Source organism: Lepisosteus platostomus, chromosome 1 (assembly GCF_059453375.1).
Source record: "Lepisosteus platostomus isolate fLepPlt1 chromosome 1, fLepPlt1.hap1, whole genome shotgun sequence".
In the NCBI taxonomy this organism is placed as follows: domain Eukaryota; kingdom Metazoa; phylum Chordata; class Actinopteri; order Semionotiformes; family Lepisosteidae; genus Lepisosteus; species Lepisosteus platostomus.
Window position 1 is genome coordinate 79797208 of NC_142611.1, and position 15713 is coordinate 79812920.

General features: G+C 39.3%; 1 protein-coding gene across 6 annotated transcripts in view; it reads right to left on the bottom strand.

Moving 5' to 3' along the window:
* The window catches only part of LOC148679004 (uncharacterized), a 37914-nt gene that overhangs the window by 16131 nt on the left and 6070 nt on the right, over positions 1-15713 (bottom strand). For 2 of the 6 annotated variants that reach the window (XM_088638356.1, XM_088638373.1), the window contains exons 1-7: positions 13555-13761; positions 6778-6830; positions 6366-6447; positions 2228-2412; positions 1460-1543; positions 894-944; positions 352-552 (exon numbers count right to left, since the gene is read on the bottom strand). In XM_088638356.1, the coding sequence (XP_088494482.1) occupies positions 352-552; positions 894-944; positions 1460-1543; positions 2228-2412; positions 6366-6447; positions 6778-6830; positions 13555-13597 (699 nt within the window). In that variant the 5' untranslated portion in view covers positions 13598-13761. Of the gene's footprint in view, positions 1-351; positions 553-893; positions 945-1459; positions 1544-2227; positions 2413-6365; positions 6448-6777; positions 6831-13079; positions 13326-13554; positions 13762-15713 lie in introns of those variants that run through there. The other 4 variants (XM_088638339.1, XM_088638348.1, XM_088638332.1 and 1 more) reach the window with 3 other exon arrangements.

Sequence of the window (15713 nt, forward strand, 5' to 3'; positions counted from 1 at the left end):
CTTCACTGTCCGTAATCAGCTTGGGTAGACTGTCAGTGCCCTTGAGGGTTTTCAGACTAAAAAGGCTCAGGTCATTCAGCCTCTAAGTTAAGATATTTCCTGGACTGATTCCAGAGCAGCAGTGTGTTTTCTGCAATGTCCACTGTGACTTTGAGGATTTGAATAACTGTCCTAGGTCTCCTCATGGTCTACTCTGTTCAGGACTAAAAGGGTTCAGTACTTCTCATCTATCACTGTAGGACATTTCCTCAAACACAGGAATATATATGGAGTTGCTTTTGTCTGGACTGATTCCAGAGCATTAATATATTTCTATAACATGATGATCAAAATTTTACACCAACAGCTCACCTCTGATTCACTTTTTGAACTGTCTTCTTGGCTCTCATCTTCCTCACTATTTTCAGTACTAATTACACCTTTATTTTTCTTTTGGTCTGATGGTGTTGAAGCATCCTCTTTTTCAGGGGACATATCTTTATTAGACTTATTTTCTTCTTCGCTGACAGTGCTATTGAGCTTCTTAGATGATGCTTCTTTCTGAGAGTTTGCCTGCGCAAAATGCCATAAGAAAAAAAAGATTTAACACAAATTGAAATGAATCCAGAGAACAGAACTATTCATTGCGTGTCAAATGATTTGCTTCCAACCAGACCTTGTTGTGTAGATTTTCTTAGAGAGAATAAATGAACACTTGCCACATATTCAGCACTAAGACAACAGAATCCAAATCCAGATGATAATCCACATGTACAAAATGTGTGGCAAAATTAATAATGGATTTAAGCATTTTTGTCAAGAGTGAACCAAGAGAGCATTTGAACAAATAGTGTTCACTACTTAAATTACAAAAATTCACAATTTGTTCAAAGGAGGCACATCGAGCCACTCACTTTTTTATTTTTATTCTCTATTTTTTCTTTTCTTTTTCTCTCTTTCTGCCTCTGTTGGAAGACAAAACACTAAGTCAGTACATACTGCATTTTCTCAAGATCAAGAAAACAGCACACTGCACCTTGAAGAAAGTAACGAAGAGAAGACCAAATAGCCTATAAAGAGCTTTTAACTTAAAATAAAATTAGATATTTTTTGAAATCATAAAAGTGGTTTTTGAAAAGCAGACTGGAAAAATTAGAAGACATCACCATGCAATTCTCCTGTTTTACTTTATATCCTTCTTGCATCTCGGTGTATTTAAACAGATAATCCTTTAAATAATACCGATGATCGATATAGTTGACAAGCCAGCATAACAGGTGTTTATTACCTTGTTCTTCTAAAACAGCTGCAGTTAGTTAATATCCTTTGATCAAATACATCAAATTGTTTTAATAAGGTATAAATACATGCAAACCCATACAGCTGAATAAACCCCTCCACCATCTGATAAAAAATGAGCTGCTTAACTCTTGATTTGTTAACTCATTCTGCATCCATCTTGACTTATGAATGTACTCACCATTCTTTTAAGCTTTTTCTTTTCAGCTTTTTGTTTAATTCTTTCTTCTTCTTCTATTAATTCTTTAGCATTTTTTTCTGCTTCCTGTGGAGAAAATATTTTGACTTTAAGTCATACCACATACAAATTTGTCACGGATGTTTCCATAATTCCTCTGCTTTCAACAGAACATAAGGAGATGTGAATGAAGTACCATATTTTCACTCTGACAAAGAGCCTGAAAGAGTTGCACAGGCCTTAATGGGGCACATACAACTTTCACTGAAAACCATTATACTAATCTACAAACTAAACACTTTTAAAATTAATGTAAAAATTAAACACTTTTTCCCCCACTACTGATCGACTGCATTAATCCTAGGTGCCTTCACTGACCCTAGCAAAAATGTTTTGATAAGTAATTCTTTAAAATTGAGGCATCATCTCAAGAATTTCTTTTACATCCCCCCCGACCCCCAGGACTCAGTATTCTTGTGAATCTATGGCACACAGACTCACCAGGACAAAAAGAGTCAGAAGCTTCCCAAACAATACAACTGTGTATTCAACATAACAAGCAGGAAAGACCTCAGCACAGCTGTCATTTGCACCCTAATTATTATCCTAAGCAAGCTTATGAAGTGAGAACATCAAGTTTTGACAGCTGGGTCCCATTAAGCAACTCAAAAACTTACTACTATCCAGTTTTGGGGTTGTAATTTGTAAGTGGCACATGAGGAGAGTTTCGATTTAATCCAGGCCCCCCCCCAAAAAACACAAAACTCTCACCTCGGTGGAGAAACCTCCTAGATATCTGTAATTTGTATGGTTATCAAAGCTGCTTGCTGTGGTCAAAAAATGTTTCTTAAATCCACAGTATGGTGTTTGACTATAGTCTGCAGGATTATAATAGTCATCGCTGTCGTCATCACTATTGTCATAATCATCATCATCATACCTTTCAAAATCTAAACCTGAAAAAGAGAGGGAAAACAAAACCCGAAAATATAACGGCACTGAGCAACCAGATCTTCCACTGGAACAATATTCATTAATCATAATGTTAATTTCCACCTTTGCACAGTCATTGTATATTCCTTAGAGTACATGTAAATTCTTTCATTAACCCATTTATTTTCGTAGTTCAGTCTGTCAGAGTTTACTGGAGCCGAAGTTTAAGTGCTGTCTAACTTGACAGTCGTATTGCAGATTCATAAGAATCTAAGTGAGGAAGGGTTTAGAGGGTGACTTGTCCAATCTGCTCTTTGACAATCAAACTGTGCCCCAGTGGTCATGTAAGCATGTGCATGACAGCACCCAATTAAGAACTTAAGACCATAAATCATTAACATGAGACTCTGGTATATGGAAATAACCGATACAGATTAAACTGAATCGGGGATATAAGGCTAAAGTGGGGTTAGTATCTCTGCTTTGTTATACATCACAATGTAAATGAGCAATATAAACCCAGGACCTATAACCAGATCCTCCTTAGGCTTTTAGTCATGGCTTCAGTAAAATCCAAGGTAACCAGGGATATACAGTAATTCTCCAGTTTACATACAGCAGGGGGGAAACATTAGGTTTTAGTCAAAAACTCACAATTGGACTGAGTTTTTTTTCTTTAGAGGCCTGTTTACAATATTTAAAAACACTTGAGATCTGTAAAATTTACCTAACAAAAAAGGCCTGAATGGCTTGCACACAGTACTGGGAACATTTTCAGGACTGCAAGACACAAACTCCTGTTTTATTGTGCAGTGCTTATACAAACATTTACAAATAATTCGCTAAATGTTTTAAACATTTAGAAATGTTCACCCTAACCTCACCACTTTGCAAGTTGCATATGATGGTAAAGAAGTACAAACTGCCAGCAGCTATATCACCCTGCAACTCACAACTGGCAGCCCACTGAAGTAAACAGGTATGAACCTGGCCAGTGCCTGGATGGGAGACCTCCTGGGGAAAACTGAGGTTGCTGCTGGAAGAGGTGTCAGTGGGGCCAGCAGGAGGCGCTCACACTGCGGTCTGTGTGGGTCTTAATGCCCCAGTATAGTGATGGAGACACTACACTATATAAAATGCACCGTCCTTCAGATGAGATATAAAACCAGGGTCCTGACTCTCCGTGGTGTTAACCCGGAGACCAGTTAAATTTCCCTCTGGCCTTCATCAATCATGGCCTCCTAATAATCCCCATCTCTGAACTGGCTTCATCACTCTGCTCTGCTCCCCACTACCAGATGGTGTGTGGCGAGAGTACTGGCGCACTTCGGCTGCCGTCACATCATCCAGGTGGGGCTGCACATTAGTGGTGGTAGAGGGGATCCCCATTACCTGTAAAGCGCCTTAAGTGTTCAGAAAAATGCTACACTGATGAAAGGAATTATTTTTATTATATACTTGAATGAAAAATGTCCACATGTTAATCAATCTAGAAACTTGCAAAAGCTGTACATAGACTGTAAGGTACCAAAATAACAGACTGAAAACCAAACTAATTTTTGACATATAACAATTTAGAAATACAGATGGAGCAATGTAAATAACTCTTTAAAAGCAGTCTTTAACCTCACTTTAACCCAATGGGTTAAAGTTAAATCAGGTTTTGGTTAAAAACAGTACACTAAAGGTAAATCCCATGGATATGTTTAAAATATACTGTACATGGTGTGTTTTATCATATTTAAGTTAATCAATTATTAAAAAAGAAACCAACCATATAGAGATATTCTAACTTAGATGTTACCTTAACCAGAAGGTTGGACAGACAGAAATCCTCCTTCTATAGACTCCCTATGCACCAAGTTACACTTTGCATGTAAAAACATGAGATTACGCCTGAATTCCATTAAATTTCAATGAACTCCAATACAATTTTACTTCAGTTATAAAGTATACTTTTAAAGGTTTTACAGACAATTGGGTAACAAAGCAAATACAATTGAGTGGCCAAACAAGACAATATCTATGCTGTTTCTGCTGGAAGAAGGATTGTGTTTTGCTATAAAAACATGCTTATGAAAATTAATTGCTGGGAATATTGTTGCAGTATGTGGAAAACACGCCACAAACAGTGTTGTGTTAGTAATTCAAGTGTATGTCTTTAATTACAGGCCTTAATGTATGCGCAAACTGCACTCAGGAATGGCTATAAAGCAAAATACTGTAGAGCTTTTGGCAGCAGATCCAGGTACTGCAAAAGTTTGTCAACTAATGCAGTAGTACACAGCTGAAGCACAATTCAGTTTCAATTCTTTCTCCGCCTGACCCTTCAAAACACTTGCTTCTTCCAACTCTTTTTCCAAAATCATTTTTTTTTTATATATATATAGTTAGATTTTACTACCTATATGTAAACCCTGTACTCATTTAGGTTAAAAATCATCTGACAGGTATTTGACCAGTCTTGGATTTCATTTGCTGCTATTACAGTACTTGGAAATTCAATTTTTGTACCTATAAACCTGAGTAGATTATTAACCATACCAGAATACTAATTTTTGGTACAAATTAGAAAGAACATACACATCCCTATGGTACTGCAGTCATGACATTATTTTCCCTTTTATCCCTACAATGTTTTCCATACATTAACTCATTCTCAATATTAATATCCTGTATTATATGCTCATTTTGTTTCCATTATTGCTATTGCTTGCTTGAAGAACTCTTCAGTCAGTTAAGCAAGGCCTACATTTTCTAAATCCTTGCTCACTTCCCCCTACATTCCTACCGCCTGATACTTATTTGAGCTGACATTACTATGTCTATAACATTAAGACTTACACATCTGTCAATACTTGTTTCAGCTTTGTCTCCTTATGCTTACGAACCTTTTGAATGATCACACTACCTTATGTGGTGTGATCGTGGGGAGTTTTGAGAAGGGCTCACTGACATCTTTCCTTCAATACAATTGGTAGAACACCATCAGGTTCTTGAGATGTCCCTAAAGCGTTTCTTGTACCTAAGGCTCCACAGCTGAACTGCTGCATCTCTTTTCTTTTACACTTCTGCCTCTTGTGTGCCATTACTACTTAATAGAGAAGTTTGTCCTGTTGTCGATTCCTCCCTTGGTAAACACCTGCACATCATTAAGCACATACAGTACATCAGTGTAGACCCTTTCACTCCCTAATGTTCTCAGGTTTTAATTTCTGAGGCACTTTACTAGCTGTGCTTCTGCATCTGTTGCACCAGGGAAAAAACCTGTATCATGTTTTTTAACCTCCACTGCAACACTGTTCACTCCATTTTTTTACTATTATTTTCCCACCACTGTAATTATTTATAGTCCTTTTCTTGTCAGATCGGGGGGGAGAAGGGAAGTAGGAAATTTGAGTGAAGTGCCTGATCGTCGAGTATTGAAAAAAGTGGGACTGGGAAAATTTAATTTCCAAGTTCTTCCAATGACATAGAAATACTGGATTGTCAAAATCCCATTCTGATGATAATTAAGGAAAGTCTGATCACCAAGGAAAGGGGGAAACAAATTAGCATTAACAAGGGATTGCAAGGAGAGTGATAAAGCCAAACTGCTGCAGAACTGAATCCAAATATGAAGATTCTGCTACACTATGAGAAATAATCAGGGGTAAAGAGGAGGACAGCAAGGTTGGAAGAGTCTGCAGTATTTAATTTCAATTTTTAGCCAGGCCAGATTTGACTCCAATATATAATAATCGAGCTGAATTCCAATATGAAAGATTCTTAATATTTACTGCCTAGTAATAAAACTCACTTAGGCATTGACATGCCACCACTCTTTTTGAGAACTGGATCCAGTTCTCTTAGTATTATAGAATTCCTTAATGTAATTACTTACATTAAATAATTAAATCTCACCTTAAGATAAGACTATTGATCCCGAAGGGAAATTGATTAAATTTATATCAATATCACAAACTGTGCACCTTACCATACATAGGTTGCCTCAGCACTCTTTGATTAAGAATACATGGTAAATCTCTATGTTGTTCATGCCATAAATCCATCACAAGCTGCAAAGAAAGAAAAAACTTCTTACAGGTCAAACATTCTATGATAAGATTACATGAAGACAAAGTGCAGGGGTGTTGTTCCTCATACAGGGAGATGAGATAGTGGCAGACCTAGACAGTAGATTACTAACACATTTGCCTTAAGCTCTGTGATAATTCAGGATATTTATATCCTCACTAATTAACATTTTCTGTATTCTTCTAGATCAAAAGTCATATCTGAGGAACATGAAATAATAAAAAGCCCATTTCTAAAATCTAATCTATTTGCCTATTTGCAAAGCAACAGTAACCCAAACCAGAACAGACTGAAAAAAATACCAGACTTACTTTTGATCTAAAGTCGACTGCTTCTTCATCAGCGTAATTTGGAGTTCTGTAACCTAAAGGAACAGAAGCAGGACAGAAGAGTGCGTGTATCAAATATCAGAACAAAATCACTTTTAGTGCTGTCACAGCAGAGCTCTGCACTGACTCATTCGAAAAGGGATACTCGCCAGCAGTAACTTTCGTTTTCTATTCTCCAGCCTACCCGGTCATATTTATGAAATACAAAGTCACCTGGGTGTTCCCTGTGACAGGATCAAGAGAATAATTTACACAGACACTTTATACCTGCCTTCTTGTTTGAGAATAATACACAGGAAATATACTGTATGCATCAGCAAACACGTATTAGTAATTAAGCTATAGCCTCAGTGGTCCCTCTGGGGGGGTGAGACAGGCTAGATTTTTTAGCAGGTAATTCACTGAAAAAAAATATTTTAACATTTTTGATAAGGGGAGCGAGAATGTATTTTGAGAATCAAAGGGGTGTCAGGCTGCAGTAAAGGTTAAGTACCACTGACCTACGTAACGTAAGCGATGTTACATCACATTTCCAACATTACACAATCTTACACAAAGTCAAGCCTAAAGGATGTCAACTGTCTGTACAAAGCTGCAGACAGCTGAAAGTGAAGCTCAATCTCTGTCATAATGAGACTACAGGCACAGGGTTACCGCGTGGAGCCTGGCACAGAGCCTGGCATCCTGCAGGAGAGACGCAGCACCCTTCTGCCACGAGAAACTCAATCAGCTGGCTGATGACGGTGGAAAACACTGTCTCAAGTATCACTCCAGATCTGGTGACTGAGCAGACCATGACATCTGGGTAACAACGGAGTTATGCTCATCAAAACACAGGGGGACCACTTTTGCTCCATAGATGACTTTTGATCCTAGATGACACCCCTCCTGGCAGGACAGAAATGGTGCAGCATAGGCTGATAACGGTCACTCTATAATAAAGCAGAGATTGCGAGTGACTTAGCCCCCTAAAGGAACGAGAGCATCCCAGACCCGGCATACTAAAGAACACTTCACTAGAAGCCAGGTTATCGGCTTCACCAACATGGCTCTGTAGCTTGTTCCATACTCCTACCAACCTTCGTGTAAAGAATGCCTCATCTTGAGTCCTCTGGTTTGTGTTTCACTGCTCATTCCAGATAAGCCCTTAGAAGCGACAATCAATGCTTTTGCGGATTCTGAATAGTTCAGTCAGGAACAGTCCCCCGTCACAGTCTTCTCTGTTCAAGACGGCCCAAGAAGGTCCGTACTTTGAGCACAGAAGCACATTGCTCTCCTCTGAACCAATTCCAGACAGGAAAGCCTTTCTCACAACATGGTGCCCAAACCTAAGCAGTATTTTAATGAGGTCTAAATAGTGCACAAATGCAACCCTTGATTTAAATTTCTTTAAACTTTTTACTAAATATCCTAACATGGCTTTTGCCTGTTTTTCCTCCCCCATATGAGCTGGAAATTAAAAATAATAAACATAAGGTCTTTACCACATTATAGCTTCTTTAATGTCTGCTTTTGCGATAGATACTTTATTGATCCCATGAGGGAAATTGCAGTGCAACAGCAGCTTTACACAGACAACACAGCCACAGTGTAACGAATGATACAATAATAATAATAGTACAATACAATCAGTACAGTGAGGGGTGCACTAAAAGAGTTACTCACAGTACGGACACACAAAGAACAAACTAGAACAGAACAGTACGCAGAAAAATCGTATGAAAATATAGATCTAAATATAGATATAGATATAAATATATCTATATCTAAATATAGATATAAATATATCTATATCTAAATATAGATATAGATATAAAGCTATCTTACATAGCTTTAGTTTACGTTTTTACTACCTGCATATAACACCCAAGATGCATTACAGCTAAACTAAATGTCATCTGCCAGATGTTTAGCCAGCACTAAATTTGGTCTAAATCCCTAATTTCTTTCAGAGGTTCTCAAGTGTTTGCTAATCCTCCCAAGTGTGTTACTACCTGCCAAACTGATTAGTTTGCTAGTTATGACAGAATCTCTAGATCATTGATCTAATGAAAACTTCATCTTCTGATGATATTGTAGGCTTCTCTGCCACTGGGAAATACTCTAAAGCAAAGGTACCTGTACAGACATGACAGATTACATCCAAATGAGAACCGGTAGGCTTGAGATAAGAACCTAAAGCCCAGTCTGGGGGGGGGGGGGGGGGAGATTGGATGTGGAAAGCATCTAAAGAAAAGGCGGCGCGCAAGACAAAAGCATGGGGAGTAGATTCTAAAGGTGAACCTCAAGGAAAAACAATGTCAATAGAGCAGGCAACTAAACGCTTACACCTGGGGAAAAAAAAGACACGATACAAAAGCTGTGGCACTTGCAGGCAATTATGATGGAATTGGAATCGCTGAAACCCAGTCAACGGATGGTGACACAGTCCTAGTGGGCACACAGTGTTCCAGAGAGACAGGGAAGTGAAACACCATAAATCACACAGAACATTCAGACACGAAAACAGCCAAACTGCACCAAGGGTCTCAGAATCCACTTATAGACTTATATTCAAAGGGCAGTGTTAGGAGTACGCTACAGATAACCAAATTCAGACTGAGCATCAGAAACAGTGCATTCATGCATGTTTAAGCAAAACAGAGCTTGGAATCTGGATACTGATTAGATAATAGAGAAATGAGGTACTTTAATAATGCTAAAAGATAACGAGTACAATGCAAAGCAATGGAGGTTAACATAAAACCCTTCTTCAGCACGGCAACGCAAAATAAGACGTTTGTGATCGTGACAAATGATCAGGAAATGACTTCAGGTGTGAGAAGAAGGCTCCATAGCCAAAAAGTTGGATCTCTCTTCTTTTCATTTCCACATGGAATAAACCTTACTACTGACATACTGACACAACTCCCTACTTCAAGTTCAAAAATATACTACTAAATTGCTGCTAGAGTATTTTTGCAAATAAGATAAATCACATACAGCTTTCTATACACTAGAGCTGAGCAAATACAATTGTTCTTCCTCTTGACGGCAACTATAGTAACAATAAAAACGTCATAAGGTTTAATTTGGTGCTCAATCCATTGAATCAGGATTGTTAAAATGTAAGTTGACGTTGTAATGGCAAGTCACTTTTATACATTAGTAATTATGTGTTTTTCAACATTCCTAATCTTTCTGTTGCCTTGACCGGACAATAACCTAGCAGTCTAGGCCTCTTTGTAAAGCAGTAGGAATGCAGCTGAGAGGGCATCCCTGATAAGAGGCACATGAAGGTCTGTAACACAGACCAGGACATCGTAAACATGGCCCATTTTCAACCTCCCTTATGATGATTTGTCCAGAATTGGCACCTCTGAGTCTACACACGAAAGGCGACCAACCTGACTAAGGCCTTGGGTCATGTCATGGTCAGTCACCCAAACAATGACCAACTAATGGAAAACCTACAGGCTGCAGAAAGACATCACACCTGAAGTCACAAATAATCCTGGTTTGAGAGGTACTGCACAGCTCATCCTTCTTTGCTCTCTCCCCTCCTCTCACTCCACCAAGCCCTGGCAATCTGACAAAATTACCAACTAAATGACAGCAACCTCTACCGACCAAGTAAGGACTTTTAACTCTTGTTCAAGACACCAGGAGTCTGCGTGTAACTGTTCTGCCCAATTTTCTCTCTGAAACAGAAGACACCTTGTGTCTCTTGAGCCAAATCTTAATTTTGCCTATTTTTCACAGTGTGTTACAGACAGGCTTTCGTCTTTAAGTTATACGCAATGTTATTGTTACAAAAAGACAAAATTCAAAAAATACAGAGCGTGTTAATCCATAATTAATCTTAACTGCCAACTTGTAAAGTTATGCCAAGAATATACCCCAGTGGTAGGAATAATTAAAGGCACCCGAGTTCTCTGGCACAGCTCTGGTGAAGAGTAATATAACTCAAGCACACAGGTTTAACAAATATTTATGAATAATGACATTACCAAAACTTAACAGCACCCAATGCAACATACACCATACAAGTCACACCATGTCCAAAAGGCTGATCTTTTTCTCCTGTTTCCTTCCTTCTGGCCTCTCTTCTCTCCATGTTTGTCTTTTCATTCTGTGCTCCTTGACTGGTGATAACTGGTATTCACTTACCCAGAGCGTAATTAACCAAGGTTAACCAGAGGATGTCTCAGGCGCCCTACCTCTCTGCCAACACCTCAGCTACTTTCTTGCTTTGAAGCTTCCAAGAACTGCAAATTTCGACACCACCCAGGTGTCAACCCTTGTCTCTACATTCTTAAAACACCTCAACAGCCATTTCCAAAAATCCCAACATCTTGTTAAAATACAATTCTTATTGTGAAATAGCGCAATGTTATCATGTTAAATAATAATACTTTCTTTGTGCTTGGCACTAAAGGGCCTCAGAGAAAAGTAACCATACACATTCCTGGATACATTCAAACCAACACTGACAAGCAAAAAGAGTCTTAAATAGAGAAAACTAAAAGAGGACCAGATTAAAGTACTCAAAACCTTCAAATCCATTGACCAAGTCAGTCTTGCGCACTTCTTCAGAACTGAAAATGAAATGCAAAGCAGAGGAAGCAAACGAAAACAAAGGCCACCTGCATGTCAAACAGGCCAGGATGCACTGCTGCCGTGACGTGGGGGCCGATGCCATCGCACCTCCCAAGAGAGAAGTATCCGTCCATTTACAACCATTCGAATGTCACAGCCTGGCTTCTCTTCCACCAGCAGCACATTTGTACTTCTAGTTCTGACTGTTGCAATAATACAGGGGTAAACAGCCAGCAGCTGCTCAGACAAGCTTTTCTCATGGCCTCAGAAAAAAAGGCCAGAAGCAGCAACATGTTCCTCTCCATGATCCATGCTGCAGTCTCCCAGGTCTTCTCGGCTCTCAGAAGCTCTTAGCCAGTGTAGGGGAAAACAACTTTTAAAAAGTAATCCATTTCGCATCGCTTTACAGGGCAACTACACACACACTAACTAGATAACCATAACAGCTTTTAACTTTCCATAATGACTTTGCAAATGTATCTTCCAAATTCTTATTGATTTTAAAAAGCAGTGTCTTACACAAGTAACTTGTAATAGATGTATTACTTTTTAAAGGCAACTTTCCCCAATACTGCCAACTGCACAGCTGCACATAATCCTATGCACTGCATTGTTATTAAGTTGGTTGCTACAATGCGAATTACACAGGTCAAAATTCCTTACTGCTGGATACTTATTTTGGACCCCATCTATACCATTCAATTCAAGCTTTGTCGTCTCATTGGGGAAATATGTGTTTGACAGCACACTTCCAAGATAACAAAGTGACAATTTTACCAATACAATAGGAGTGATCTAGGTAAACAGCATGTCTCCCACATGGAATCTGAACTCTCATTTCACACTGCCACACCCTTATAACTTCAGTATCACATCATTATAATGTTCTCCTTAAACAATTCAGACCATCCAATGATATCTGCAATATATCTGAATTTACTTCATATCTACTATAACAGCAGGTCAAAAAGGGTACTTTCCTTTAATAAGACAAGTAGTATATTGATATAGAACTTTACAATTTACCTAAAAGCTTGTTTTTGTTCTTGTTCTGGATGGACTACCTTAACAGATGACTGGTTACATGATATATACCATTGTAAACCATTCCACTTATACATCACACTTTTCTTGATATTAACTTTGAACCTTTGAAGTTAGCTCACCATGGGACAGTACTACATATTGATTAGTATTTTTCCTCTATAGGAACAAGTAATAGGTTTATTCCATGCTGAAAACAGAAGAAAGAAAACAAAACGTTTCGGCTGTGGAGCCTTCTTCGAGTGAGGACACCACGTCCGAAACATTGTGTTTCCTGGAATAAACTTACTTGTTCCTTTGCAGCCTACGCATGCTGACGCAGCTCCCCACCTGCACTATTTTCCCTATATATTCTTAAGTCTTGGACTAGTACAGAATTCCCTTTTCCCTTAATAACTCACCTGAAATGCCAACAAATCCTGCACCATGCTTTAAGCATGTCTTGTTCTTCTTTTAACCTACACGAAATAAACTGAGCTGCATCGCGTTCACCTTAATAACTGTAATAACGCACGGGTTTCACACAGGAGTGTCAGGTACGCGCACAGTGCTGATTCAACTGGGAAAGACAGGGTCTAAGTTTGTAACACGGGAAATCATTTTAACATTATATTATATTATATTTTACAATAGCCCACCAAAAAAAAGTAAGTTTTCCAAACCTGATGCTACGCCGCGGAGAATTCGGCACAGGCTGGCAAAAACCAGCGTTTCCTTTCAGACGACAAAACCATGTCCCTTGAGGTGTAAACCCTGCTCGCAAGCGCACGCCACGCGTGGTGAACAGGGGATTCATTTCAATCGTCGATTAGAAATACAACAGGGCACGTATCGACAGCAAGAGGATGTGGACGTCAATACCCCCGCAATTAAGAGCAAGATGAAGAAACACCGCCTCTTCCTGACGCCAGATATCCCCAAATACACGTAGGTAGTTCTCTCTCTCTCACCCAGATACTCCGAAACTGTACGCACCAAGGAAAATAAGACTACATCAGGTTTACACACAGCCACCATTTGAATAGTTCACCCCCACAAAAAAAAGATAGCAAACAATAAAACTTTGTAACTAAAACGGCCCCGGACTCCGTTTTCTCCAGACAGTTCGGGTAACTTTAGAAACACGCAGACTCTTACCTTCCGATACTTTCCCCCTTCTAGACATTTCCGCAATTAGCATGCGATATGTTTATTAATGTAATTCAAGGCTGTGTAAAACCTCTCCAAAGGCACTTATTCCTCTTGCCGACTATCATGAGTCCCAACAGGCAGCTAACCTCCTCCCGGCCTGTTACCAGTCCGGTACAAAACGCTGCCTCCGGCCCGCGCACTGCGCATGTGCAAGAGGGCAAGGACCGCCGCGGAAGCTCAGCACGGTATTGCGCATGCGCCTGCCCAACAGGAAATGGTCTGCTGGCGGAAAGCGTGGGACTGTCATTGTTGGGGTTGAACGCACTCCCCGGGTTTCGCTTTCTGTCATTAAGAGCGCTTTTTTTATATCGCCAGGATTTCGGACTGTGGCATTGTTGAGGACCGATAGTTTGGGACTGCATCAATAAATTCCATTGTTAAGTGGAAATCGCGAGTCAGATGCCCTATGTTTAAAGCTGAATTTAACACATTTTCAGGACATATGTATACATGTTATAATATTTGAGGCACGAACTTTTCGTACGTTGTACGTTGTATTATTGTCTGTAACAAAAACACTGGTCAAAATAAGTCTGGTCTCCATGTCAATCCTAAAGACTTTACACTCTTAGCCCATGATATACTCCCTCTCTGATTGTTCCTCATGGTCTATTCCAGTTTCTGGGAAATCTTGCTTATTCATGGAAGCTAAAAACTACTTGTGAAATAGAATTTCTCGACACATCTTTTTGAAAATAGGGGGGACAAAGGCAAGAAAGTTAGGAAAGAAAGTTAAAAGTGCAGAATTAAAATCAAGGGAAATGTTATGTTCAAATGTGCTAGTGAGGCCTCTTTTAGAATATTATGTACTACTGTGGTCACTATGTTATAGAAAATGTATTGCTGCTGTGGAATCAGTCTGGATAAAAGCAACCAGATATATTCTGGGAATCCATGTCCTGTGCTGAAAGACTGAATAAACTGAACCTTTTTAGTCTTAGAGAAGACTACGACAGGTACCATATCCAATTTCACAATCATCAGAGGTATTGACTCAGAGGATTGCTTCAGAATGAAACATGAACAAGAGCATACATGTGGAAGTGCATTTAAAACTGAGAGCAGGAGCTCTTCCTTACCCAAAGGGGTGTGGGAGAATGGAACTACCCAGCCAAATTGTTGAAGCCAGCACCATGTCTTCTTTCAAGACACAGCTGGATGAGAGTCTAGGGGAAATTAGCTACTAACTAATAATCAGACCCGCTCTTGTAGATGGGCCAGATAACAAAAGTGTGCTGTTGCAAGTCACTTACGTGGCTGCTGGACCTCAGTGGTGGCTGAAGAGGGTTCCCTCTTCTATGAGAATCGCTTTACCAACGTCCGCAATTATTAAATAATGAACTAAGAGATGCAAAATCAGTCTGGGCCAAAAAATCTTCATGTGCTTTAGAGAAATGTACCACTTTTTAATAGCTATTTAATCACAGCTAATAAAACTTATAGTTCAAGTCAGACCAAAAGTTAAGTGAGATCGCCTGTATACAGCAGGGCAGTGGATGGGTCAGATGTGCTGGATGGAGTCTGATACCTGTGTGGTTCCAATACGCAAGGCCCACCTTCCTATCAAAGCGCTATCTCTTGCCCATGATCTGGGCTACTATGGGAGTGCGCCTGTCGAATGAACTACATCACACCTGATGCCCAATGATTCTGCCCTTCTCTGTGGTTCTTTGCCCTTCGGTGCTGTTCACCAATGTCCATGAACAGAAGAGTTATAAATTATAAGGAAGAACGGATTTAATGGAGACTCATTTCATTAAGGAATAAAGTTGTTTTTGTCTGGAGATCGATTAAAACAAGTGGTATTTCACCTGAAATAGGTCACATGGAAACATTCTAAAGAAATAGTGAGGGGTACTGCATACAGTACTTTTTGTACAAGATCAATAGAAAGAATTGGCTTAATTGTGCTCCAGCTTCAAAGATTTCACTGCTGCAATTATTTTAAATGCTAAAATAGTAAGTTTAACTATGCAGTATTCCCATACGTTCAGTTTCCAGTCTATGTTGTTGAGCGTGTCTTTTTAAAATATGTTTCCCTTAAGGAAACAGCATGGATCAGACATTGCTCATATGATGCGTCTCCGATCAGGCTGAGTCTTGTT